Source organism: Podarcis muralis, chromosome 6 (genome assembly GCF_964188315.1).
Source record: "Podarcis muralis chromosome 6, rPodMur119.hap1.1, whole genome shotgun sequence".
NCBI classification, from domain to species: Eukaryota; Metazoa; Chordata; class Lepidosauria; order Squamata; family Lacertidae; genus Podarcis; species Podarcis muralis.
The window spans coordinates 54,602,551-54,628,721 of record NC_135660.1 but is presented as its reverse complement, the minus strand read 5'-3'; the positions used below and the strand labels follow the sequence as shown (position 1 = coordinate 54,628,721).

The 26,171-nt window shown below is 42.3% G+C and overlaps 2 protein-coding genes and 1 non-coding gene across 4 annotated transcripts in view; all 3 read right to left on the bottom strand.

The window, feature by feature from the left end:
• The window catches only part of LOC114596818 (scavenger receptor cysteine-rich domain-containing protein DMBT1-like), an 89,245-nt gene extending 83,634 nt beyond the window's left edge, over nucleotides 1-5,611 (bottom strand). The window contains exon 1 of the mRNA XM_077930872.1: nucleotides 5,506-5,611. Coding sequence (XP_077786998.1) covers nucleotides 5,506-5,551 — 46 coding nt within the window. The 5' untranslated portion in view covers nucleotides 5,552-5,611. The remainder of the gene's footprint in view (nucleotides 1-5,505) is intronic.
• Nucleotides 5,612-10,033: 4,422 nt separating this feature from the next.
• On the bottom strand, nucleotides 10,034-10,140 carry LOC114598260 (U6 spliceosomal RNA). The gene has a single exon (XR_003707004.1). It is a non-coding gene; the product is annotated as a U6 spliceosomal RNA (small nuclear RNA).
• A 6,858-nt stretch (nucleotides 10,141-16,998) lies between these two features.
• LOC114597412 (scavenger receptor cysteine-rich domain-containing protein DMBT1-like) overlaps nucleotides 16,999-26,171 on the bottom strand; it is a 29,883-nt gene continuing 20,710 nt past the window's right edge. For both annotated transcript variants that reach the window (XM_028730030.2, XM_077930333.1), the window contains 6 exons: nucleotides 25,223-25,382; nucleotides 24,056-24,276; nucleotides 22,536-22,708; nucleotides 21,188-21,576; nucleotides 18,750-19,027; nucleotides 16,999-17,598 (listed from right to left, as the gene is read on the bottom strand). In XM_028730030.2, the coding sequence (XP_028585863.2) occupies nucleotides 17,441-17,598; nucleotides 18,750-19,027; nucleotides 21,188-21,576; nucleotides 22,536-22,708; nucleotides 24,056-24,276; nucleotides 25,223-25,382 (1,379 nt within the window). In that variant the 3' untranslated portion in view covers nucleotides 16,999-17,440. The remainder of the gene's footprint in view (nucleotides 17,599-18,749; nucleotides 19,028-21,187; nucleotides 21,577-22,535; nucleotides 22,709-24,055; nucleotides 24,277-25,222; nucleotides 25,383-26,171) is intronic.

The window sequence follows — 26,171 nt, the reverse complement described above, 5'->3', positions numbered from 1 at the left end:
GAAAGACTCTCCTCCCTGAAAGAGAGGGGAGTGGTTGTGGGCGGGAGCCCGAGCACCGCCCAGCAGGGGGCGTTGCCCCTGCCTCCAGCTCACCTGGCTGGCGCTCACGCCCCCCCAGTGGCCACCCAACTAGGTGCCGCGGAGGGGGCGTGTTCAGCGGCCTTTTGCAGCAGCGCCAGCCTCTTCCTGGCCTCATTCCTCGTCGTCGTCAAGGTTCTCCTTGAGGATAAGTTTGATACTGTTACACTTCTTGAAGGCAATAAAAATAAGAAATCAGTATGTACCAGCTAAAGCTCCTCTGTTGGCCAGCAAGGCTGATCTTACACCTTAATAACTGTTAATATGTACTATTGTTGTACTGTGTATTTTGGGTCTAAGGACCACGATAAAGTGGTCTCTCTCTCTCTCTCTCTCTCTCTCTCTCTCTCTCTCTCTCGTGTGTAAATATAGATATTATAGATATTAAATTAAGAGATGTCCCATATGTGTTTTTTTCACCCAGAAATTACCAGATCTGGGTCTGATGTCTGTGATTGGGTGTTCAAAACTGGGGAATGAGTGCAGAAGAAGGAATTGGACCTCAACTGTTGTGCTTTAACTGACCCACAGCTTATGCTTTCAGTGCTCTATTTGTGCACCTAGGTCTGTGGAATTACAGTGAGCAGAACTGAAGTGGACTGGTTCCTCCACCTCGATTTTTCTTACATCCATGCTGATGTTCACAGCCTGTTACCTCTTCCCTCTTCCCCAACATACACAGAAAAATACTTCACCTTGAGGACAGGGAGTAGGTAGAAGAGGGCAGAGTGCTCTTGAAAAGGCTAAGCCCCAATAGATTTCTGCTTCAGGAGGAAATGATGTTCTGAGCATCTCTTCCCACTGTGAATGGTGGTGGGCTGATCTTCAAGCCTCCATCATTGAACCCTTTGGAGAAGCCTTCACCAGCCTGGTGCTCTTTGGATGTTTTTGGAAGCCTACTCCCATCAGCCCCATTCATGTTGTTTGGGGTGGGAGTTATAGGCTAATGACATCTGGAAGGCACCAGGTTGAAGAAGACTGCTCTTGAGAATTATGGCTGAATGCTCAGAGAAACCTCTCAAGGGTTTTCAAGAATTCAAAAGTAATGCTTATGGAATGCAACCAACTCTTATGTGATTGTAATAGTGGGGCACCCGAATCGTTGCATCACATAATTTTTGACTGTGCTTTTCACTTACTGGCCAGGAGCAAGTTTCTTGCTCAATATCTTAAGGGAGCAAGTTTCTTGCACAATATCTTAAGGGAATTGCCGATGATACGATTGAAGCCAAACTGAGATATCTACTAATTGATGATGACCCCCTAAAATCACTCATGGTTGCCAGATTCCTGATCAGCGTCCTATCCCTAAAGAAGAGAAACGGTCTCCTGTGTGATTCGGACAACCCCTTTAAACCATGACCTGTGTTTTAGGTGATATCACCATTGTTTTAAACCATGATCTATGTTTTAGGCGATATCACCATTGATATCCCTGATTAATTTATGAGCAGAGGTTACAAATTTATTGCAATGTATGATGGTGGTTTCTGTTTTGTATGATGGTGGTTTTTGTTTTGCTTCGGTTACTGTTTGTCTTTTGTAAGTCTTGGCAATTTTAAATTTGGACGTTTAAGTATAATATGTTGGTATGGGAAACTGTCATGTAATGGGCCAATGGCCGTAATAAAGATCAATCCAATCCAACCAACTGGGGTGGTGGAGAGTCCCTTGATGCCTTCTCAGTTATAAATAGCTGCATGGAATGGATATTCTCCATAATAGGAAATATTTGGGCAAATGGGGGGGGGGGATTTCTTTGCATTGACATAGATATTTGCTTCCATGCAAATACAGTTATGACAACCTCTTTAAGTACAGAAGTCAGAAACTAGATGTAGCTGCTAGTCCAGTATCCTGTTCTGACTGTGGGAAGCCTGCAACAGGACCTGAATGTAACAGCAACACTCAGTAACTAGAGTTATTTAAGGCAGATTCAAGTAAAATACAATTCAAGCAAAAATGTTACACAGCATAGTACCTTGGACACTTAATATTAAAAAGTGATGTATTTCCAATTAGTTAATTAATAAAATGTGTAAGTTGTGGTCGGTTCATTTAAAAAAATGGAAGTTTTTCAAATTGGATGCAACCCATGCTGGGGGTGATGACATGGGTAATGCACAAGAAAACACTGGAAAGAGTGATGTGTAGGAAAGGAAAAGCATTTCCAAGTCATTGAATTCCTCCTCTCTAAACCAGTTTGAGTACACCATCACACACCACAGACGTCATGGTCACGCAACAACCTACGCTGTTTCTGGCAGGGAGAGAAAGGAACTTTCTGGCACTGACCAACCCTTGCCAACCTTCTCTTCCCATCCCCAGCCACACCTTCCCTCCTGGCTTCCGAACATTTCCCCTTTGTGTGGGTGGCAGGATCTGGCACACAGTGGTTCTTGTTTAAGACTGATGCCCAGGAGAGCCTACAAAACAATAGTCGCAATTCGCATCAAAATATATTTCAGCACAGCTAGTCACTATACAAAACATTATTGAGCCAGGGAATTTATAGTCCAAACCAGCTGGAGTGGAACAACTACTTAAAAATGAGTTTTAAATAAGTGAGATCTACAACAAAAATGTTGGTGTGTGCAGTGGCCTCAGTTCAAGATTCCCTACTCTAATTCAGTTTCCCCTACCTAGGAATGGGCAAATCTGTGCATCTTGGTTTCTCCCCATTCCTCATGTTTCCAATCCTTTCAGTTTTTCACATTTCCAATCCAGTTTGTAATTTTTAAAGTCCTCATAAAATTTATCAGCATTTTAGTGCAAATTTCTCCTAATATACACATGCGGAATGCATAATTGCCCCTTTGTACACGGGTGGTGCTGTGGGTTAAACCACAGAGCCTAGGACTTGCTGATCAGAAGGTTGGCGGTTTGAATCCCCGCGATGGGGTGAGCTCCCATTGCTCGGTCCCTGCTCCTGCCAACCTAGCAGTTCAAAAGCATGTCAAAGTGCAAGTAGATAAATAGGTACTGCTCCGGCGGGAAGGTAAATGGTGTTTCCATGCGCTGCTCTGGTTCGCCAGAAGCGGCTTAGTCATGCTGGCCACATGACCTGGAAGCTGTACACCGGCTTCCTCAGCCAATAAAGCGGAATGAGCGCCGCAACCCCAGAGTCGGCCACGACTGGACCTAATGGTCAGGGGTCCCTTTACCTTTACACATTTTTTTGCAAAGCTGTTTCCCCTAATATAATGCATTTCATCTGTTATTTTCACTTACATATGCATGTTTAGGCATCCTTTATCCTAGTCTATGCATTTGTGTACGCATTACTTATCCACAGAATAAGATCTCGAAGGATGGCTGTATTTTAGTTTGTGTATTGTTTCAGAAAGTGTGTGGTAGGTAGGTTCACCTTTAAATGTGAACTGAATCAAATTGCTCCCCTCTGTCCCTTGGTTTTCTGTACCTGCCCCCAACAGTCAATATTTATTGGCCCCTGAGGACACCGTTCCTTGTGTGGAATGCTTGGTCCACTTTTCTTCTGTAAATTCCATGCAAATCTTGGGTTTCCCTTAAACCTATTGATAGCCTCCTTTTTCATTTTTGGAGTGCCATTTTGGCTCTGTAAGATGTGAGGCCTTCCCGCTTAGGATTGGGAATAGTGTATGTGATTACTGATCAGTTCTATTGATTGTGGGAGGGGCTTCTTTCCACAATCCTTCTAAACTGGTTTTGGAAGTGAATCTTCCATCCTATTGCCCATGATTAGGGAGACCCTGAATCTGTGCATGCAGGAAACCTGTGGCAACATCTGCTGGGACCAGGAGTGCCAATTTGCCCCCAGGACCATGGGTGCCATGTAGCATGCATGGCCTTGGCACCAAATTTTGTGGGTGCCCAGCCCCTTCATGGCGAATTTTTGTGAGTGCTCAGGCATCCAGGGCCCCAGGGAGTTGGCGCCTATGGCTCTGACCTTCTGGGGGCAATTGGGGGGAGGGGAGATCCCATAGCACATCAAAAACATGAACTTCAACTGGGCACATGCTGAAGAAGCTGCTACGCTCTAAAATACATCTAATCCATTTTACATTGAGGTAAAAACTGCCTTTCAAGCTTGAGTGTTCTATAGGTAGTATTAAGTAGGAGCACAAATTTGATGCTCAGAGGTTCTGGACTCCAAGTGGTGTTTACCTAGAGCCAAGGGTGCCAGTGTCTGGGGCCAAAGCACTTTAGCTTTCTCCCCCATCTTATTTTAGAGAAGGACGGGCCAACTTCTCTGGACAATTGAGGGGACGCACGTGACATCATAAAGTCACACAACATCAGAATGCCATGCAGTACCACACGCGTGACATCAGAACGTTGCATGATATCATGTGCATGATGTTGGGATGTCATGACAGGACCCCTAAATAGTCTGGAGAAGCTGGCACCTCTGCCCAGAGCAGATCCTTTAAAATTAATGGACCTAACTTAGTCATGTTCATTAATTTTAGTGTGTTTACTATATGTAAAACTTAGTTGAATACCACCCAATATGTTTGGGAAGATTCCTAACAACAACAAAAATGTTGATTTAGCTTCTTAATGACCTTTTTGAAAACTGTTTTTCTTTCAAGCCTCCAGTGGAGAGGGATAGAAAAAGTTCCCTAGACAATCTACCTAGTCTACATCTCAAAACTATTCTCTGAAATCTAGCTTCCCTGAATTGAATGCCAAATGTAATCAAAGTAATAAATCATTCAATAATTTCCCCCAAACAATGCCAAGGTTGTGAAATGAATAGAGTAATGGTTTTTAAATTATTTTCTAACGAACACTAACATACCGATCCAGCCAAAGTTCACCCCACTGAAACCAGTAGAATAAATTGGTTTTGACAAACTTACCCCGTTGCTCCCGACAAGATTTGCGGTCTGTTCCTGTTTCCTTAGAAACAAGTCAATGGCACTTACTTCCCTGAAAGTGTGCATAAGCGTGGCTAACTCTAGATGGATGCACAGACCATAATCCGAAGACCAAGTTCGCAACAAAGCAAATGACAGTCAATTTTCTACAGCAAAGTTGACTATGACTATGCTCTAAAAGGTTCAAGCAGTTCATATATGAAAACAGTCAACATTCGTTTCTTCATAGGAATATATGAAGCTGCCTTATACGGACTTAAATTCATTGGTCCATCTACATCAGTATTGTCTACACTGACTGGCAGAAACTCTCCAGTGTTTCAGTCAAGAGACTTTCCCAACCCTATATGGCGATACCAGGGTTGGAACTTGAAGCCTTCCCTACCACTGAGCTACAGACTTTGTCCTTTATTTCTCAATTCTGATTTAAGCATTTATTTATTGAAATTGCTGTTCGACTTTATATATGCAAGACAGAAAAGGAGGTGAAGCAAAGATATATCTCTCTCTCTCTCTCTCTCTCTCTCTCTCTCACACACACACACACACACACACACCACATTACCTGATGCTGAGAGTAGCACCCAAAGGAAGATCACAGTTTGATCCATCTTGGGCTAAGATTCCAGGAGAATTAGGAATAGTAACCTTCAGAATGAAGACACCTGAACATATATAGTGTGGTGGGGCTGAAATTTGATCTGCCCTTTTTCGTCAGCTCCTGGGAAAAGGAAGTTCTCTAGAAGGACTTTCGCGATGCCAGACAATGTTTGTTAAACTATGCCAACAATACGAGTGCATATCAATGCCACTTCCCTTATCTTTAATTTTTTATACTTGTTGTGTAAACAGTCCTCAATATGAAGCCCAGCGCTTGTCATTCTCCTTCTTCCTTTTTAAAAAAGGGGGGCTATTTTCCAGAAGGAAATGAGTGTGAATTAGATACCATCAAGTGCACCTACTTGTCACTTCATTTGGGGGAATGCCAGCAGGCAAGATTCTCTTAAGGAGAGTGTTGCACAAGAAATATTTGTGCCCATATGCAGCCAGGATCTAGAGAAACACACAGCTACTTCTGGGTGCTGAACTTGAGCTTTGGGCTTCTGTTTCTTTTTTTTTTAATAATATTTTTTATTGAGTTTCTTTTCTTAAGGTCATAGACATAAAATTGGAGTAAGAAATTACAAGAAACAAATACAAAATCAAAATAATAGAAAGGTCATTACAATCCAATTTTCAGTAGTTTTTTCAATATTCCAAATGGACTTCCCCACATCCTCCCGACTCTGCGTTCTTTGTAATAAAAGTTTCAGCAATTTGTTACCTTATTTCTTAACTTACTGTATCTTTCAGTTATTATGTTTCTAAATTCACAATATTATATCCCAACTTTGTACATTTAAAATTAACATAATAAAATTATTTCATATTATCACCTCTTTTTTCTTGTCTTAATTTTCAGTTTACCTAATCAAGTTGCTAAAGCAAAAAAATTTCATAATCGTGCATATTTCTTAACATTCATACAACTTATAGTGTTTTTGCAAATAGTCCTTAAATTTTTTCCAGTCCTCTTCCATTGTTTCCTCGCCCAAATCTCGGATTCTGCCAGTCATTTCAGCCAGTTCCATGTAGTCCATCAACTGCGTCTGCCACTCCTCCAGCGTGGGTAAATCTTGAGTCTTCCAGTGCTTTGCAATAAGGATTCTTGCTGCTGTAGTAGCGTACATAAACAGAGTTCTGTCCTTCTTTAACACCTTCTGGTCCACCATGCCCAATAGGAAGGCCTCTGGTTTCTTGGGAAAGGTATACCTAAATACCTTTTTTAACTCGTTATAAATCATTTCCCAGAAGGCCTTCACTTTTGGGCAGGTCCACCAAAGATGAAAGAATGTCCCTTCTGCCTCCTTACATTTCCAACATTTATTATCAGACAAGTGATATATCTTAGCTAACTTGACTGGGGTCATGTACCACCGGTATATCATTTTCATAATGTTTTCTTTCAAGGCATTACATGCCGTAAACTTCATACCGGTGTTCCATAGCCTTTCCCAGTCTTCAAACATAATGTTGTGTCCAATATCCTGTGCCCATTTTATCATGGCAGATTTCACTATCTCATCCTGTGTATTCCATTTAAGCAGCAAGTTATACATTTTCGAAAGTGTCTTAGTTTTTGATTCTAACAATTCCGTCTCTAATTTCGATTTTTCCACCTGGAAACCAACTTTTTTGTCCATTTTAAAAACCTCTTGAATTTGAGCATAATGTAGCCAATCCCGCACCTTATTTTTTAGTTTGTCTTGGCTCTGCAACCTCCATTTGTCTCCAATTTTTTCAATTATTTCCCAATATTTTGGCCAGTAGGCCTCCATATTGGGTCTTTTCCTAGCCTTGGCCTCCATCGGTGAAAGCCATCTCGGGGTCTTGCCCTCCAATAAGTCTTTGTATTTCGACCAGACCGCAAAGATTGCTCTTCTGACAATATGGTTTTTAAATAGTTTATGAACTTTGACCTTGTCGTACCACAGGTAAGCATGCCAACCAAAAGCATTGTCAAACCCTTCCAGATCCAGGACATCAGTGTTCTCCAACAGAAACCAATCTTTCAGCCAACAAAAGGCTGCAGATTCATAATACAACCTCAGGTCCGGCAGGGCAAACCCCCCTCTTTCTTTTGAATCAGTTAATATTTTAAACTTTATTCGGGGCTTTTTGCCCTGCCAGACGAATTTAGATATATCCTTCTGCCACTTTCCAAAACATTCCACTCTGTCCACGATCTGTAGGGTTTGAAACAAAAATAACATTTTCGGCAATACATTCATCTTTATAGCTGCAATTCTGCCCAACAAGGAAAGTTTCAACTTTGACCAAATTTCCAAATCCTTCTTAATCTCCGACCAACATTTTTCATAATTGTCTTTAAATAAATTCAAATTTTTTACGGTCAAATGAACCCCTAGGTATTTCACTTTTTTAACAACACTTAGTTCTGTTTCTTTCTGAAACCCATCTGTTTCTGTGGATGTCAAGTTTTTGGCCAAAACCTTGGTCTTTTGCTTGTTCAGCTTAAATCCCGCCACCCGACCAAATTCATGAATCAGTTCTAAAACTCTTTTTGTACTAGATACTGGCTCCTGTAGTGTTAAAACTAGATCATCTGCGAAAGCTTTCAGTTTATATTGTTTCACTCCGACCTCTATTCCTTGTACCAACCGGTCCTCTCTGATCATGTTCAATAGCACCTCCAGGACTGAGATAAATAAAAGAGGAGATAACGGGCACCCCTGTCGTGTCCCTTTTTCAATTTTAAACTCCTCTGTCACCACATTGTTCACTATCAATTTAGCTTTTTGCTCTGTATAGATTGCTTGTATTCCATTTTCAAACCCCCGTCCCACTCCCATCCCTTCCAAATTTTTCTTCATAAACATCCAAGAAATATTATCAAAGGCTTTCTCTGCATCAATAAAAATTAACACCGCTCTCCTATTGATATTTGTTTGTAAAAGTTCCAAAATATCAATAATGTTCCTGGTGTTGACAGACAAATGTCTACCTGGGAGAAAGCCAGCCTGGTCCTTGTGAATTACTTCATTCAAAACTTTTTTAAGTCTACTTGCCAAAATGTCTGCAAAAATTTTGTAATCCACATTTAGGAGTGAGATGGGACGGTAGTTCTTAAGTTGAGTCTTTTCAGTTTCCACTTTGGGAATCAATGTGATGAAGGCTTCTTTCCACGATTCCGGTGCCTTCTTCCCCTCCATAATCTGGTTGCATACCTCTAGGAAAGGTTGTATCAAATAGTCCTTCAGAGTCTTATAGTATTTGGAGGTGAGTCCATCCGGGCCTGGAGATTTGCCTAATTGCATATTCTGAATGGCGCCTTCAATTTCCTGTTGTGTTATTTTACAGTTCAGGATTGTTCTCTTTTCCTGAGTTACTTTTGGTAGACCGTTAGATTTTAAAAATTGGTCTATCTCGAACTCTTTCTGTGGCCCCTGTGCATAAAGTTCTTTGAAGTATCTCTGGAAGCACCTTCTGATTTCTTCTGGTTTCTGAACAATTCTCCCATCAATCTCTAGATTTGTAACTGTATTCAATTTTTGTCTCTTTTTCAACTGCCATGCTAGCAGTTTTCCACATTTATTTGCTGATTCAAATGATCTTTGCTTCATTTGTTTAATTTTCCATTCAACCTCTTGATTTATCAATTTCGAATATTGTGCTTGAAGGAATTTGATTTCTCTCAGCACCTCCTTCGATTTTGGATTAGTTCTCAATTTTTTCTCTCCTTCTCTTATTTTCTCCAAGATCTTCTCCTTTTTTCCATTCCAGAGTCTTTTCTTAATCGTATTTTGTTGTATCAGAAACCCTCTCATAACTGCTTTACTTGCGTCCCAGATCGTTCTTTTTTCTACCGTTGTATTCAAGTTTATTTCAAAATAATCTCTTAAAGTTTTTTGGGCCTTCTTCACAACCTCCTGATCTCTTAGTAAGGTGTCATTCATTTTCCATCTGAAGGAACCGGTTGGAGTGAGTCTCAATTCCACTTTCAAGGCGTTATGGTCGGAGCAGGTTTTTGGGCAAATTTCCACTTTTCTAGTCTTAGGTGCCAGCCCTCTAGTTGTCCAAATTTGATCGATCCTTGTCCATGACAAATAGGCCTCAGAAAAGAAAGTTCCTTCTTTACCTAAGGGGTTCTTTGTCCTCCATATGTCAATCAAGTCCATATTGTCAGTTAGTTCAAAGAAAGTTTTAGGCAGTCTGCCGTCTTTTGTCAGATTTTGGTTTTGTGACTTATCCATGTTTGTAGATACCACCCCATTCATATCTCCCATCATGATGGTGTTGGAATAGTCCAAATAGTCCAGCATAGTCTCATGCAGCTTCTTAAAAAATTCCGATTTCCCATCGTTGGGTGCATATATTCCTAATATCAGGAATTTTTCTCCCTGTGTCTGAATTTCAATCGCCAAAATTCTTCCTTGTTCATCTTTGAATAAAAATTTCGGTGACAGACTCTCCTTTGCATAAATTACCACTCCTCTTTTCTTGACTCTGTCCGATGAGATAAATTCCTGGCCAAAAATATGGAACGCTTCACGAATTTGCGTGTCATCCTTGCGCAGGGGCCATGCTAATCTTCTCTGTATCGTTCCAATTTTAGTATATGTGCTGCCGAAGCGAGCACTGGGCTTCTGTTTCTTGAAGTCATTCATATCAGTTATTAGCTGTGAGATAATGTGGCTGCTTTCAAAATGATGTTGTCAGGGGCTCAGGAGCAGAGGCACAGGGGAGAGAGGAAATGGAGAGCGAAGGGGAAGAATCTGAGGGCAGCGGAGGGGAGAATGACAGTGACCCGAGAGATTCCATGAGCCTCTCCAGCGAATCAGAAGATTCCCAGAAGGGGGCGCCGATGGTCAGGGCAAGGGGGGTCCCGGGGGGACGCACCAGAAGCAAGGGGCCAGCGGGGACTCCCAAAGCAGCAGCGGGAGATCAGGACCAGCTTCCCCACCAGAGCGTAGTGGGGGGGAAGAGTCCCATGTGTCAGGGCCAGCGTCTCCTCCAGCAGGGAGAGAAGATGAGTCAGGGCTGACCACACCTCTATCGGAGAGTGGGGGAACGGAGGGGAGGTCAGATCCAGCTAGCCTCCCCGAAGGGGGAAGCAGTGACAGGAGCAGTGTAACGGTCAGGAGGAAGGTGACCGGCTGGGCGCGCGCGCCAAGTTCGAATGTACAGGCGCGCGGGATAGCAGAAAACCCGGATTGGGAACCAGGTCCTAAAGCCCGCCGGAGGCAGGGGGAAGACTCAGGGGACTCAGCGTCAGAAGAGTCTAGGAAGGGCAAGACCCCAGCGGACAGGCGGAACCAGAGGAGGAAAGAGCAAAGGAAGAGGTGGAGCAAGGCTAGAGTCTTAAACTGGTGTCTGGGGGGAGGAGACTCAGACGGAGCTTCGGCGGTCTAGAGTTTGAGACGTAGAGCTGCGCGCCGCGGCTGTGAAAGCGAAACTGAGCTTCAATAAAGACTGTTTTATATAACAACGAACTGGCGTTGGTCCTTTGTGAGCTGGGACCTAGGGCAGCTCTGACAGATGTTAATTGCTTTTAGAAGTTCTGGGTTGTTTTTTAATAATTCTATTTTTAGTTGTTCTGCTACTTGGTTGTTTGCTGCCCTGAGCTCCTTTGGGAGGAAGAGTGAGATACAAATCTAATAAATGAATAAAATAACTTGAACCATTTGTTTTCTCATTACATATTTTTCAGATTTCTTCCTGCCGCTGACTAGGGCAGTGGTTCCAACCTGCCCCCCCCCCCCGCCGGACCATTTTAAAACTACTGCGGTTCTTTTTCTCCCTATTGTAGCATGCGTACTGTGCTGTGCTAGATTCTGTATGAGTGTTAATTGCATTTTTATAGCTTGTTTTATTTATTATATATCACGCTCAATAGAATTCGAATGATAATACAATACAATAAATAAAAAAGCTATTAAAACTCTATTAAAATAAATATAAATGCTTAATGCAGTAGATATGTCACCTCCCATCTTCAACCACAAATCTGAAGACATGCCACAGATAACATGGGAAAAGTTTGCAGAACACTGCTATTCTGTGGACCAGGGCTTGGGAACCTCTGTAGCAGGGTAATTCAACAAGATGTTTCTCCTTATGATTGCCTCCTTTTTAAAGCCAGAACGTTCATGGGGACTTTATATATATATATAAATAGTTTTTTGTAAATTTGTTTGTGCCACATTAATTATTTTCAAGGCCATGCCTTTGAATTTTTGCACATATTCTCTGGGTATTTGATCAAGCAAGGAGAAAGTCAAGACTGGTGAATGCTGAAAAATAATCAAAATGAATGAACAAGTAAGGTGTGAAGATAATGTATCTGGAGCCAAGTACTGAGCACTACAAAGACAATAGTACATATTTAAACAGGCGTTGTGAAAGATAAAGTAGCAGAGACAGCCAAGAATGGAAAATCGGATGGTGGGTAAAGAAAAATAGGGGTTGCAAGCAGGTCAAGGACATTTCAAGGCTTTGCCAATTCAGGTGGCAAGAAGGAGATGGGAAACTACTCAAGCAAACCTCAAACCAAACTACCTGATATTTATTAACAACAATTTCTGCAAAGAAGCATGACATTTCTAAACATGGGAAGTTTACAAGAAAATTCCATTAATGAGTGTTTAGGGAGGGGGAGGGCCAGACAAAGAACAATTTAACAACTATTTTATTCCTGATTCACATGAATGGTAGTCTTGTGACAGTTTTAAAAGCAGCCTTTCAGGGGGGGGGGGAGAGCCTTAAAGGAGCCTGCAACTCCAAAGCCGAATTTAAGTGCAGCAGTTCCCCCACTATCACCTTGAATTCCTAGTGGAAATAGAACACAGCCAACATGACTGGTAGCTGTTGATAGCCTTGTCTTCCATAACATACCTGTCAACATTTCCCTTTTTTTAAGGGAAATTCCCTTATTCCGAATAGGATTCCTCACAAGAAAAGGGAAAAGTTGACAGCTATGCTCCATAAATTGGTTTGATCCTCTTTTAAGGCCTTCCCATTTTGTTTGCCATTAATGCCTGTTGTGGGAGCAAATACAGGCAACAACCATTTTACATGTTCAACACATGTGTTCAACATGTGCACAGCTGCGCGCGCACACACACACACACACACACACACACACACATCACTGCAACCTGGAAGTGGCCAGAAAAGGTGGCATGGTGGGAGCAGGGCAGAGGCAGAACAGGACATAACAGGGCAGGCTTGTGCATGTCATGTTCTGCCAATGTGTGCAGGGGTCAAGAATGGAGCCCCCAGGCAAAATGGCTGTTGCTCGTACCACACGTTAACTATGCATTGTGTGAAGTTCTTTTTGTCATCCAACATTCAGTTCAATTTGATGACCCCCAAGCTCTACTATACTAAGACAGAGAAAAATATTTCCCTATCCAATTTATTCACACCACGCAGAACTAAACACACCTCTATCATACTCCTGCTTTCTCACCTCTTCTCGACACTAAAAAGCACCAAAAGTTATTTCCTCATAGAGGAATTGCTCCACCCACTTGAATCATTTTGGTTGCCATTTTCTGAACCTTTTACAGCTCCACAATATTCTTTTTGAGATAAGACAACCAGAACTGTATACAGTACACCAAGTGTGGTTGTACCATAGAATTGTATATTCCTAATGATCCTTTCCCATAATGATTCCTAGCATGGAATCTGCCTTTTCCACAGCTGCCTCACACCAACACCTTCATCAAGCTTGTAGCTGGTCAGGCACCATTAATTCATACCCTATGAGCGCATATGTGAAATTAATACATTTTGGCTTCAATTTGCATCAAAGTACACTTGCTCACATTGTGTTGCATTTGTCATTTTACTGCTGATTCACCCAGTTTGGGAAAATCCTTTTGGGGCACCTCACAATCCCCTTTTTTATTTTAACTACCCTGAACCAGTTGGTATTCATGGGTTATTCAGTTTGGTTTTCATCACTGTTAGTATGTTTTAAGGAGTTTGCTGTAGAGTGGTAAAAAGGAGGAGGCTGATATAGCAAGGGACTGCACATAAAATGAGCCATCCTTTAATCAGGCAAAATGGCTTCATGGTTAGACGAAGGCAATCTATTTGCAGAAGTAGGATTACCGTATTTTTCGCTCCATTGGACGCACCGGACCATAGGACGCACCAGACCATAGGAGGGGGAGAACAGGGAAAAAAAATTTTTTCTTGTTCTTCCCCTCTAAAACAAGGTGCGTTCAAGGTACATTCACCAGAGCTTGTGGGGCTGGCGGTGGGGGGAAGCGCTGCTTTCCCCCACCGCCAGCCTCAAAGATCTCTGAAGCCTTTGGAGCGCAGCGCCCCGCTGCCCTGCAGAGGTTTGCGCGCAGCCGTCCCCAAGCTAGAGCAGTGAGACGGAGCCCTCCGTTTAGCTGTTCTGGCTTGGGAACAGCCTTGCTAGCTTCTGCAGGACAGCGGGGTGAAGGCACCCCGCTGCCCTGGAGAGGTTTGCGCGCAGCCGTCCCCAAGCTAGAGCAGTGAGACGGAGCCCTCCGTCTCGCTGTTCTGGCTTGGGAACAGCCTTGCTAGCCTCTGCAGGACAGCGGGGTGAAGGCACCCCGCTGCCCTGCAGAGGTTTGCGCGCAGCCGTCCCCAAGCTAGAGCAGCGAGACGGAGCCCTCCGTCTCACTGTTCTGGCTTGGGAACAGCCTTGCTAGCCTCTGCAGGACAGCGGGATGAAGGCACCCCGCTGCCCTGGAGAGGTTTGCGCTCAGCCGTCCCCAAGCTAGAGCAGCGAGACGGAGCCCTCCGTCTCCCTGTTCTGGCTTGGGAACAGCCTTGCTAGCCTCTGCAGGACAGCGGGGTGAAGGCACCCCGCTGCCCTGGAGAGGTTTGCGCGCAGCCGTCCCCAAGCTAGAGCAGCGAGACGGAGCCCTCCGTCTCGCTGTTCTGGCTTGGGAACAGCCTTGCTAGCCTCTGCAGGACAGCGGGGTGAAGGCACCCCGCTGCCCTGGAGAGGTTTGCGCTCAGCCGTCCCCAAGCTAGAGCAGCGAGACGGAGCCCTCCGTCTCGCTGTTCTGGCTTGGGAACAGCCTTGCTAGCCTCTGCAGGACAGCGGGGTGAAGGCACCCCGCTGCCCTGCAGAGGTTTGCGCGCAGCCGTCCCCAAGCTAGAGCAGCGAGACGGAGCCCTCCGTCTCGCTGTTCTGGCTTGGGAACAGCCTTGCTAGCTTCTGCAGGACAGCGGGGTGAAGGCACCCCGCTGCCCTGGAGAGGTTTGCGCGCAGCCGTCCCCAAGCTAGAGCAGCGAGACGGAGCACTCCGCAGTGCTCCGTCTTCCTGTTCTGCCTTTGGGCTTAGCGATGCAGCCTGCATTCGCTCTATAGGACGCACACACATTTCCCCTTAATTTTTGGAGGGGAAAATGTGCGTCCTATAGAACGAAAAATACGGTATATACATTCCTGCTCGGTTAAGAACTACAGGGCCAAAATTGTGCCTTGCGTTTATCCAGGTAGTCACATGTTGTTTAGGTATATGGTTTACTAGTACACACACAAATCTACTCATGGGATGCAGATGAACTTTTAAAAACCACTTTTTGGTTTTTTTAGCATTGGTCATTATAAAATTCTACCATTTTCATACTACTTTTGCAGCAATCCATGCATACATATTTTAACTGGAAATTCAACAGAAAGAAAGAAAGAAAGAAAGAAAACCTTTCCTTCTTATTGTGACCTTTTGTAATGTGTTGTCTTGAGCAGATCACCAATGACTTTTCTTAATCATGCTTTTATCCCCTGATTGATATCTTGTTTACTCACTCACTCCAGGTTTCCTAATCTACTGGTTGATTTCGTAAAGTACCCCCTTGATGGTCTTTATTCCTCAAGTACTATTTTTTAATGATATTTCTCCAGGGAGAGCCTAAGACATTTTGATCCTTATGGCTGAAATGTCCGATGGCATCCCCACACGGTGATAATAAATAAACCAACCAAATAATTCCCTACCTACCGTAGTAGCTTCATGCTGCCCCGTTTCACTCCCAGCTTTTAGTTCTTTCCTTATAAGCATCTTTCCCAAACCATATTTAGGACTTCCCTCTTCTGCCCTTGATCTCTCATACAAAGGCTTAAGCTAAAGTACGTAATACTTCAATGGTTCATTATTCCCCCCCCCCCACTTTCCCCCTTGTCAGTTCTTCACTGGTCATATTTTAAGCTATGTAATCCTTTGAGGAAGAAGGATGTACAAGACTTTAGCTCACCGCAAATCCTAAACTTGGAACCCGGTGGGTGTCAGGAATTCAGTCTGTTTACAAACAGCAAACCTCTAGTCAAAGTAGAGAACCACTGGGAAACCAGTCAGATCACCAGGGAAGCAATTAGCAGTAATCAGCAAGCTTAGTTATGTGGAACTTCCTTCTCCTTCCATTTGCGTCACCCCTTAACAGGAGCTAGGTCTGACATGTGGCAGGTATCTCTTCTGTTTCCCAAATGGTAAACACATGGTAAGCAGAACTACTTTTCTAACATTTCTTTATAAAGTACATGATCTTCGTAATCTAAAGTACAATTCAAGTCCACAGTTTACAAATATACTGTTAAACTTTTCAGAGGGATGGCCAGTTTCATGCCAGGGTTCTGTGAAAAGGACTATTCTCTTGAGTTCTCTTGAGGTATTACTGGACCAGAACCTTGGATCTGGTAGGAGTGACAAAAGTCTAATGGTGTGTTTCCCATGGAACAAATTGTTCAACTATTTATCATTAAGTGGTTAGAAAGGTGATGAGTTGGGTGTGAGTGGGGGGGGGGGAGAGATATCCTGCTGCTCCCACCGCTAAGGATCTTGCCATCTAGGTGTCTGTGTGTGGAAAGTACAATCAACTGCAGCTTTGAAACATACAAAGAAGGCACAGAAACAGTGAGCTGTGTTTGACCCCTGTAATCTAGCAACATTCTGGGATATCAGTTTCTCTCCCTTGGAGTCCTGGTGTGGGAGCAGTGGACTTTGTCTATCTGTTGGGGTGTTTTCCCTTTGCTTCCATCTATGCTTAACCTGCACATTTGTAAATAAACTCAAATATTACAAAACTCCAGAGGATCAGGGGATCAGGATGAGAGGTGGTCCAGGCAGGATGAGAAAGAGTGTGTGTGTGCGTGCGTGCGTGTGTGTGTGTGTGTGTGTGTGTGTGTGTTAGAAAATTGCCATCCTGCCCTTCTATTCATGGAATCCTTGGCTGGATGAAAGAGCCCTCAAGGAGTGGAGGGGCAAAATTGAAAACAATCCTAAGAAGGTTTATCCACTTTACCAGAAACTGTTGAAATGCCCTTGTTTACCAACAAATATTGTCATTTTGGACAGTTATACAAATTGACAGAATGAAAACTGTATGTGGTATGTCATTTACAAAAGGTATTCTTAACTAAATGCAGCACTGAACTACTAATATTGGATATTGCTTCAAGGAACTTGGCAGTAATTTCATAAAAATAGCTCGAGTTCTGAACATGAGATTCTTGGTAGGATTAATTTTTATTTGTATTTTGTGTTGTACTTCAGGTCCTCGTCTAATCTGAATCCATCCATCTACATACATTCATGACAATGTGTAAAATCTAGTAAAAAAGTAAAAAGACCAATTAAGCATAATTTTTAAGCCCCCTCCTGTGCAACCAGTGGGTCTTTCAATAGTTTAATATGGCTGGATTGTGTCCAATACATTTTCCTGCTTCTGTATTTTCATGTAAAAGCAAAAATCAAGATAAAATCACAAGACTATTGAGACCCCCTTCATAAGGATGCATCTTTCAAGTGATGCACATTCAGTACAGATTCTTCTTGCCAACCATCAAGGCCACAATCCCACCAACAAATAGCTGCACCTAAACTCATGGAAATGAATGAGTTTAAGCATGCTTGACTTTGTGTTGGATTGAGTCCCAAGGTTTTAAGCGCTCACATTATCTCATATGGAATTGGTCTTCTCAATTTATTTTTCAAAATGAATCCTGCGACAGTCATGACCACAACTGCCAAGACAACTGCGGCAACAATGTATGGTGCATGCGAATCATGAGGAGGGTCCGCATTTCCTTGCAGCTCTTGTTTTGCCTCTGCAAAATTAAAAAGAAAAGATGTGATGCATTATCTGCTTGAAGTGTCATGGAATTGCATCATTCTAGTTCCCTAGAAGACAATGGACCATTGACTTCCATAGCACTATTTTTTAATAAAAAATTGCACAGTAACTTTCCTGACCACACTATTGCTCTCCTCTACTGTGGAAGGACATGTGGATCCTGAATTGGCCTCCACAGGCACTTATGGACTCAGGGTTAAAACTGTGTTCATGGAAGACAATCTTACTTGGCTATGAGTGATTGCCAAAGAAGAAGCATGGATGACTGTTGGGAGCTGAACCCTATGAGTCCACTGTGGAGGGTAGATCATACGCTGGAGGGCACAGGGTACATATGGCACAGCTATGGTAATGCTGCATCTGATGGACGAGGCCACATTAAGAAGATATGTAATGTAACAAGTTTAGGTGAGGAAGTACTATTAGATGAGGAGAGTGCTAAAATACATTGTAAGCATTTTTTAGGGCTTTGATACAATGCTAGCCAGGATGATGGTAATAATGATGATTCCAGCTTATACCCTGCACCCCTATAGCTCTCCCTTTCTCAAAGCCACAGGAAACACTAATTGCTCTGCCTTAACCTCAACAACCTGAAACAGATCTAAAAGAGGGGTGGGATTTTCTGAAAATCTCAGTGACATGCTTATCCATATATATAATTTTCTAATTCCCATCTCCTTAATCTCAACAAGCAGCATAATGCACAATATTATGTGCATTGCATATGCACTCTAGGTCGTCTCCTAAGGTAACTAGCGCATTAAGAGATGCACACAACTATGTGTACAACTGCATGAAATAGGTATGTACTAACATGAATTGATATTGCAGAAATATAATACAGCATAAAACTTGATACTTTTGAATGCATTATACTATATATTACGGTAATTCATATATATGAGTTTTTCAATATAATTATGCATATAAATTGGGCTTTAAAAAAACAGCAACAAGTGATTCAGATATAAGTGGGTGCTTAATGCAGTGTTCAAATCAGGTTGGAACTGCCAAATTCTGTGCATAAATCCATTTAAAATACATTCCTCCTTATCCCTACTCTAGGATGGCATTGATTTGTATTTAAAAGAGATTAAAGAACTCTATGGGAAGCAAAATTACCAGAATTCCTATTCTTAATGCCATTCTTCTGTAGTTCAATTGGCCCAATGATAACATCCATTTTTTCCTCGTAGGAGCTTGTATCTCTCTTAGATCTAAGCAGATTCAGACAACCCTGAGAACATCGGGAAGAATAGTCATAGGCTCTGCAAACCACCAGTTTGCACTGCAGGTAAACCGATGGATGTTTATACATGAAGCTAAAGGCTTTGAAGGAAAACCGAACAACATAATTGTTTGGGGAATAATAGGTCTGATATGTAGGATCATTAACACACCTGCACAAATAGAAAAATAATAAAATTAGTTGACACTAATTAGTATTCAATTCGCATCATATAGTTAATGTGGAACAATGAAGAAATAGAAGTAGCACTTTGAACAGTTCTGAAATAAAGCATACAAGTGTCACTTGAACATAATATGAATAACATCAATAAGCTTGATTTCAAGGCCATGCCTGCCATGCTTAAATTGAAGTAGGTGACAGTGATTTCTCACTCTGAATTAAAACTGCACAAAGCATGTTGACAGAAAGGTTCACCATAACTGGTAACTCCCCCCCCCCACTTGTTCTTCATTAGTAAGCTTAAGCAGAGAAGAAGCTCAAATATTTAAAATGTGAAATATGGCAACCCTATGAAAATACGTAAGTAAATGATCTGTTAAGGTTGTACTGAATATATATGGTGAACTCACTTTTCTGTTCTTTACCATCCTTTTAATCTGCAAGGCTTTGCTTTCCCAAGGAAAGCAAAAACTTCTGTAATTGTAACCTTTACAGTATTATGTCAGTTGCATAACAGCTCTTCAAAACAGGTGACCAGCTCTAAGTTTCACTTTCCTGAAAGTAACCATACGCAGCACATGCCAAAGTATCTGAATATATATTGAGTCAATATATACTAAAAGGAACAAGGAACATCTTGGTTCATGCAGAGGTACTATTTTGAACTAATGCACACACAAAATGTCACATGCATTAGAGTATTCTGAGCGTCTCATTTTAATCTCGAGGAAATTATTATAGTAATATAATTTAAATGTAGCTGTTTTAGAAGCTTGACGGTGTCAAATCAAACCTGAGTGAGGGTTTGTGAAGAATGCAAGCTTCGGTTAGTCAATAATTTGCTATAAAACTGTATCAGTATGCTAGTTTAGTATCCTTTTGGAGCAGCACTGGTTTGCTGTGGTTCCAGTCCTACTTGAATGGACGTTTCCAGAGGGTGATGCTTGGGGAGTGATCTTCAGCCCTCTGGAGCAGGGTTCCTCAGAGTTCAATTTTATCCCCAATGCTGTTTAACATCTACATGAAACTGCTGAGTGGGTTTGGAGTAGGTTGTTAGCGATGTGCTGATGACACACATCTCTTCTTCTCCTTTACATCTGCAGGTGAGACAGTGGATGTGCTGGACCGTTGCCTTGCCCTGGTAATGGACTGTATGAGAACCAACAAACTGAAGCTCAATACAGATAAGATGGAGGTGCTGTTCATGGTCAGTTCACTAGACTAGGTGGATGGGGTGTTGCCTGTTCTTCATAGCATTACACTCCCTCAGAAGGAATGGGTACACAACTTGGGGGTACTCCTGGATCCTTTGCTGTTGCTTGAGGCTCAGGTGGCCTCAGCTGCACTCCTATCTGGACAGGGACAGCCTATCTACTGTTTTCTCTGTTCTGGCAACCTCTAGGTTGGATTACTGCAATGCATTAAATGTGGAGCCATTGGAAGACCCGTCATTCAAGCTGGGCAGAGTGGAAGATAGTGGGAGGTGCAATATTGTTCTTTATTTTTGCTGTGCCAGCTGCAGACTGGTGTAGCAGAGAGGCCCAGATCAGACCCCTCTCCAATTGTTGGACCAGATTAGGATCCAGCAGCTCCACAACCTCCTGCCACCAGTCTGTCCTGTTTTGAGGACTTACTTTTTACCACTGGCAGGAAAAACACCCACAACAGGCTGTCAATACCATGTGCCATTGGTGAGCACATTAGGATAGCTCCCCTGTCTGTGGATCTCAGCCATTCTGCATAGAGCAGGCATCCCCAAACTCGTCCCTCCAGATGTTTTGGGACTACAACTCCCATCATCCCTAGCTAACAGGACCAGTGGTCAGGGATGATGGGAATTGTAGTCCCAAAACATCTGGAGGGCCAAGTTTGGGGGTGCCTGACATAGAGGAATGCCTCTGCTGCCTCCTAACTGCTCTTCTTCCCAGCAGAATGGATCATGAATTAGGATGCATGTCAATTTTAGAATGGTCCCAATGATGATTTGGCTGTTTCCGTACTTTGCAGCCTCTGGCTGGAGTGACAACATGGTTAAAATGGCATGCCTAATGAGATCTAATATTTATACCACATATATGTTTAGAAATGAAAAGCAAGAAAGATTAACACAGTTAATCAGACAGACAATATATAAGGTGAACATCCTTACCCACTCTTGATGATATCATAAGTCAAAGTTGTAAAATCATTGTAGTTGGGTGATGCTTTGCATGTATCCAGAAACAGCACCAGATTTGGGTCAGAGTTATGAAGAGTAACTTGCAGATATAACTCCTGATTCAGCTCAACTTCATAAGGTGAGTCGTAGACTGGATATAAGAAGGAGTCGGAGGTATAAAATGTGATGTTGACTTCGTATTGTCCATACCGAGTTTCATTGATCTCTTCTACAACATCGGCGAGATACATTGTTTCTATCCAAGTGTTTTTCAGCATCTTGCAGCTGACATGGAAGTGAAGATCCTTGTTCCTTTTAATTATGTATCCTGAAGCAGCTGCCGTGATCAGGTTTGAATAAATAATGGTATCAGCATCTGCCTGTTTGAAACATCCGGGGGGGTGGGGGTGGGCAGCGGTTAACATACATTTCTGAGGTAAGGATGTTGCCATAGCACTGTAGAATTTGCTGCAGCCAGTCTTAATGCCACCTTTGCCCAAAGCAGCCCCACCACCAAGTTGCCTCTTCAAGATGTAGGAATACTTGTCTAAGCCAATGGTATCACTGGGGATGCTACTGAATTCTCTATACACATATTATTTGTATCAACTGTTGTTCAGAATTAAGTTGTTTCAAAATGCCAACTTACTTATCCCACAGTGAGAGCTTGAAGTGTGTCTGCTAAGTCTTACTGCTCTGAACATACAGCTAACTCATATGCTGTATTGCTGTCCTTACCTTGACCCATGCAACCCCCAACACAGAACAAATTGGGGTTTCTGATGGTGCCTGAACATCCCATACTTATACTACATTTGCAGCAAGGGGTCTTGTGATCTGGCTCCTTTCCATGCTGCCAACGTAACATGAATAGCCCAGGCTATTCAGATGCTAAAAATCAAACTAAAAATATTTTCTTATGTGACTATTTGTTGTACAAAGATCTAAATGGTGGACTCTGGGCTTTCAAATTTCAGCAGCCAAAAGTCAGTGCTCCCCCCACCTCTCCCCTTCCGTTCTAAATTATTGTTGCAGCACCCTCTGCACAGCCTTCTTGGCTTGGAGCCCAGTGCAAATAAACCTGTTATGCTCCCCTAAATCTGTTTCTGTGTATACACATGAATTGGGCTACATGTTTCAGTTTGTTAGCATTGCCCCAGTTGAACTCCTGAAGCCATGCTTTTTCTAAACAAGAAAAAGAAAAGAAAAGAAAAGAAAAGAAAAGAAAAGAAAAGAAAAGAAAAGAAAAGAAAAGAAAAGAAAAGAAAAGAAAAGAAAAGAAAGGCAGGCAGGCAGGCAGGCAGGCAGGCATATAGAAATCAAATATAAGTCTCCATACGTCTCTTCTGGTCTGACAGCCATTGTACCGTATGTTGAAAATAACATAATACGGTGTGATAATAGGTGGGCAGGATGGGTCAATCAAGTGGACATCATATGGAGAATAGCCTACAGAGGTCAGGAAACTTCTACTTATTATAGCTTGCATATATTCTGGTCCACAAAGAAGAGCTAGCAAGGAGAGAAAGGATATGGTATTAGTGCACTAAAATAAAACAAAACAAGACAATACATTATTATGCTTTTATGAAGGCAATGCCATCCATCTTTATTGCACTGTACAGAGTAACACAAAGTTCCCTGGCCTATACGTCCTTACATTTTCCCTATTTGCTACTTTTATTATGTGGTTTCTATCATATCCTGAAGACACACCTCTTTTCCATGGCCTTTGGCGTTTGAGAGAGATATATTTTAGTGCCCACTTTATTCTTATGACTGTAACAAAACAGTTAAAACAGTTAAAACTAAATTTTTTAGAATGTGAGTAAGTGTATGCAGACTGTAATGTCATGGGGGGGGGAGGATCCTGAGGGGAGTCACAGTGATGTCATAATATCAATATTGTGACATACACACCCCGCCATAAATGTTTTTGTGTACTTGGGCTTCTGTGGGCTGTGAGAGAAGCCTAGGCTTCCTAGGTAAATGAGCACGAACTCCCTTTTTTCATCCAAAAAGCTACCCATGTATTGCTCAGCAGTAGCAGACAGCACGGTAGGACTCCAGTCATCTCATCACTGCTGTCTATTGGGAGTTAGGGAGGTATTGAAGTGGCAGCGAGGTCAGCATGATGCAAATGCACCAATAGGAGTAATAAGAATAAGAATAATTTATTATTTATACCCCGCCCATCTGGCTGGGTTTCCCCAGCCACTCTGGGCAGCTTCCAACAAAATATTGAAATACAATAGTCTGTTAAACATTAAGAGCTTCCCTAAACTTCCAGGAGCACTGGAATGGCTCTGCCAGTGCATTTGCACTGTGCCAACCTCACCCCCTCTCACTCTGTACCCTAAACATATTTACTTTGAACTAATTCCCAATGCAATCAATACATTTTCTTTTCAAGTAAGCAAAGTAGCCTGGGGGTTGAAGTATTTGGTGTGTGGTTGTTCATTGTAAGCTATATAACAATGGCCTGAAGAGTGTTTCCAGTGGTGGAGTCTGGTGTTGGGCCCACCCCCACCACCGCTTCTTGCCTTCCATTCTAAGTCATTGTTATGCCACCTCCTGTGGCAACCTCTCAAGTTGGTGCCCTATGCAGGTGAGCTGGTCATGCTCCCCTAAATCTGCCTCTGGTGCTCCTGAAGCTAAGAAGAGTCTGACTTAAGCAATGCCTAGGTACACATGTAAGCCAAGTGCAAGTTATGGATTCCAAACGTAAAAAGATGGAGTTGGTTTTTTTAGGGACAACAGAAAAAACCCAATACAATACCAATAAAATTTGTGATTTTTTAACTAAATTGAATGACAACAATCTGGTAAAAGAAAAATGTATTGCAAAATTGCACTTACTTGTATTATGATTTGCTGGGATGGTGTAATAGTTTGCAAAAAACCCTCTGTTTGTGATACTATGATCACTATGAAATCTAACCGTCAACATGTTGAAGGTTGATGTAAAGGTTTGGTAATAGCCAGAGCAAATCTTCCCAAGCAAAGGAGAGTTATGGAGCGTTCCATCATAGATTTCGATATAATCACAGGGGCAGCTCTGTGTATTACATGATTCTAGTCTAGAAAGCAAACAAGAATGTGATTTTTACAGCGATGTTCACTGATCATGATGAATTAGTCTCTACACTTGCAATTCCTTTAAGCTACTATCACATAACAGACTTTATTTTGGTGTGTTAAGTTGCTCAGATACTAGACAAACGATATCAGAAAAAAGAAATAGAAAACCAAACAGGATTTTATTTGTTAAGCCATGGCACATCACAGTTCAGACGTGGAATGCAACACCCTTGAATATGTTAAGTAGGAAGAAAAGAGTGCATCTGAGTACATTTGGGTGCTATTATGTTACCACTAAGTAACAAGAGCTTTCCTACAACACACCTGGATTTACAAGGTAGGGCTGTAAGCATGCTACATCACAAGCAGGGTTCAACCCTTACATCTTTGCCCCCCTTTCTTTTTCATCAAATAAGCTTGTCCTCAGTTTTCTAAAATACGATATGCTGCAGTCTTGGTATAAAAGCTCTTATAGTACTCTAATAGGGAACCAAAGAAACTGACAGCCAGGTTTGGGTGATAATAGATTCTAGACTATAGAAGGATCTAGAAATGCTAGCAATCACATTCACAATATACATTTAAATGACACATATAAGGCACATGGCTTCCCCCAAAGGATCATGGGAACTGTAGTTTGTTAAGGGTACTGGAAACTGTAGCTTTGTGTGGGGTAAACTACAGTTTCTTGAATTCGTTGGATGAAGCCATGTGTTTTAAATGGCAAATGCATTGTGGGCTCTTTTGCCTAGAATCTAAGGTTTGGTGTTCAGTCATGGACTCACTGGATAGTCCTAACGGCATCTACTGTTTGCCTCCCAGCTATAATCTCACCCTCTTTTTGAATTTATATGTAATGTTTTATCTAGGAAAGCTGCTATTAATAATAATAATAAGTTTCATTTTGAGACCTTGACTTATGGGCAATGTTAGAGCTTTACTTACTGAAGTGTTTGGAAAGTAAGTGATACACGAGAATTGCTTCCTACTTGGATTTCCCATACACAGTCGGCATTGTTTGGGTAGTTGGACGGAAAAAACGGACTTTGAAATGACCCAGATGAATGTGCGAGGAAACCACCACAAGAATAATCTGTTGAGGGAGCTAAGAAATAAAACACAGAACACATTTTGTTACAGACATATAAGACATAAGTAGTTAAATTCTAGAAAATATTATAAACTTGCTATGATCAATTGCTTGTTACACCCAGAACCCAATGTTCCTTACTGAGAAAGCCACATGTTGCAATCAGAGTTGACTTTTATTTCAACCCTGCTTAATATTCTGAAGTAGTTGCTTGGTTACTGCATCACTTTAACGCATAGTTAAGCTTAGCTATGGTTTATTAGTGAATGTGCAGTCACCTGTGCACACTCCTAAAATCATGGCCACTTCACTCCTCCCCTGCTTCTGATGCAACTGCACTGGTAGGAGCTAAGCCGTGATCTACCTTAGTATTGTGTCCAGACCTGGATTCATGGTTTCCCACCCACCACCTCCTTCAAAACCTTGAGTAGTAAGCCAGGAGCAAAACTTACTTGCTGCTCATGGTTTGTTTGGAGAGAAACAAAGCACAAACCTGAGTTTAGGTTCAGTAGAGCATTTTATTGTGGATTCAGTCCTAGTGTTAAAGATGAAGACTTAGACACCCTAGACTTTGACTTATCTAGCAGTGCCATTTTAAAGAGAGAAGGGCGGACTCTCTGAATGGCCACATGGCCACTAGGATGCTCAATCCAGTGAAAGGGATACACCCAGTAATGGACAGCAGGATGGCTTAGTCCCACTCACTTGACCTCCAGTTGTTTGTATCACTACTGCTTACTAGAAGGTGGAAGGGGAGAGGCAAGGTCCGCACACTGCAAACTCACTGGCATTAAAACTTTATTG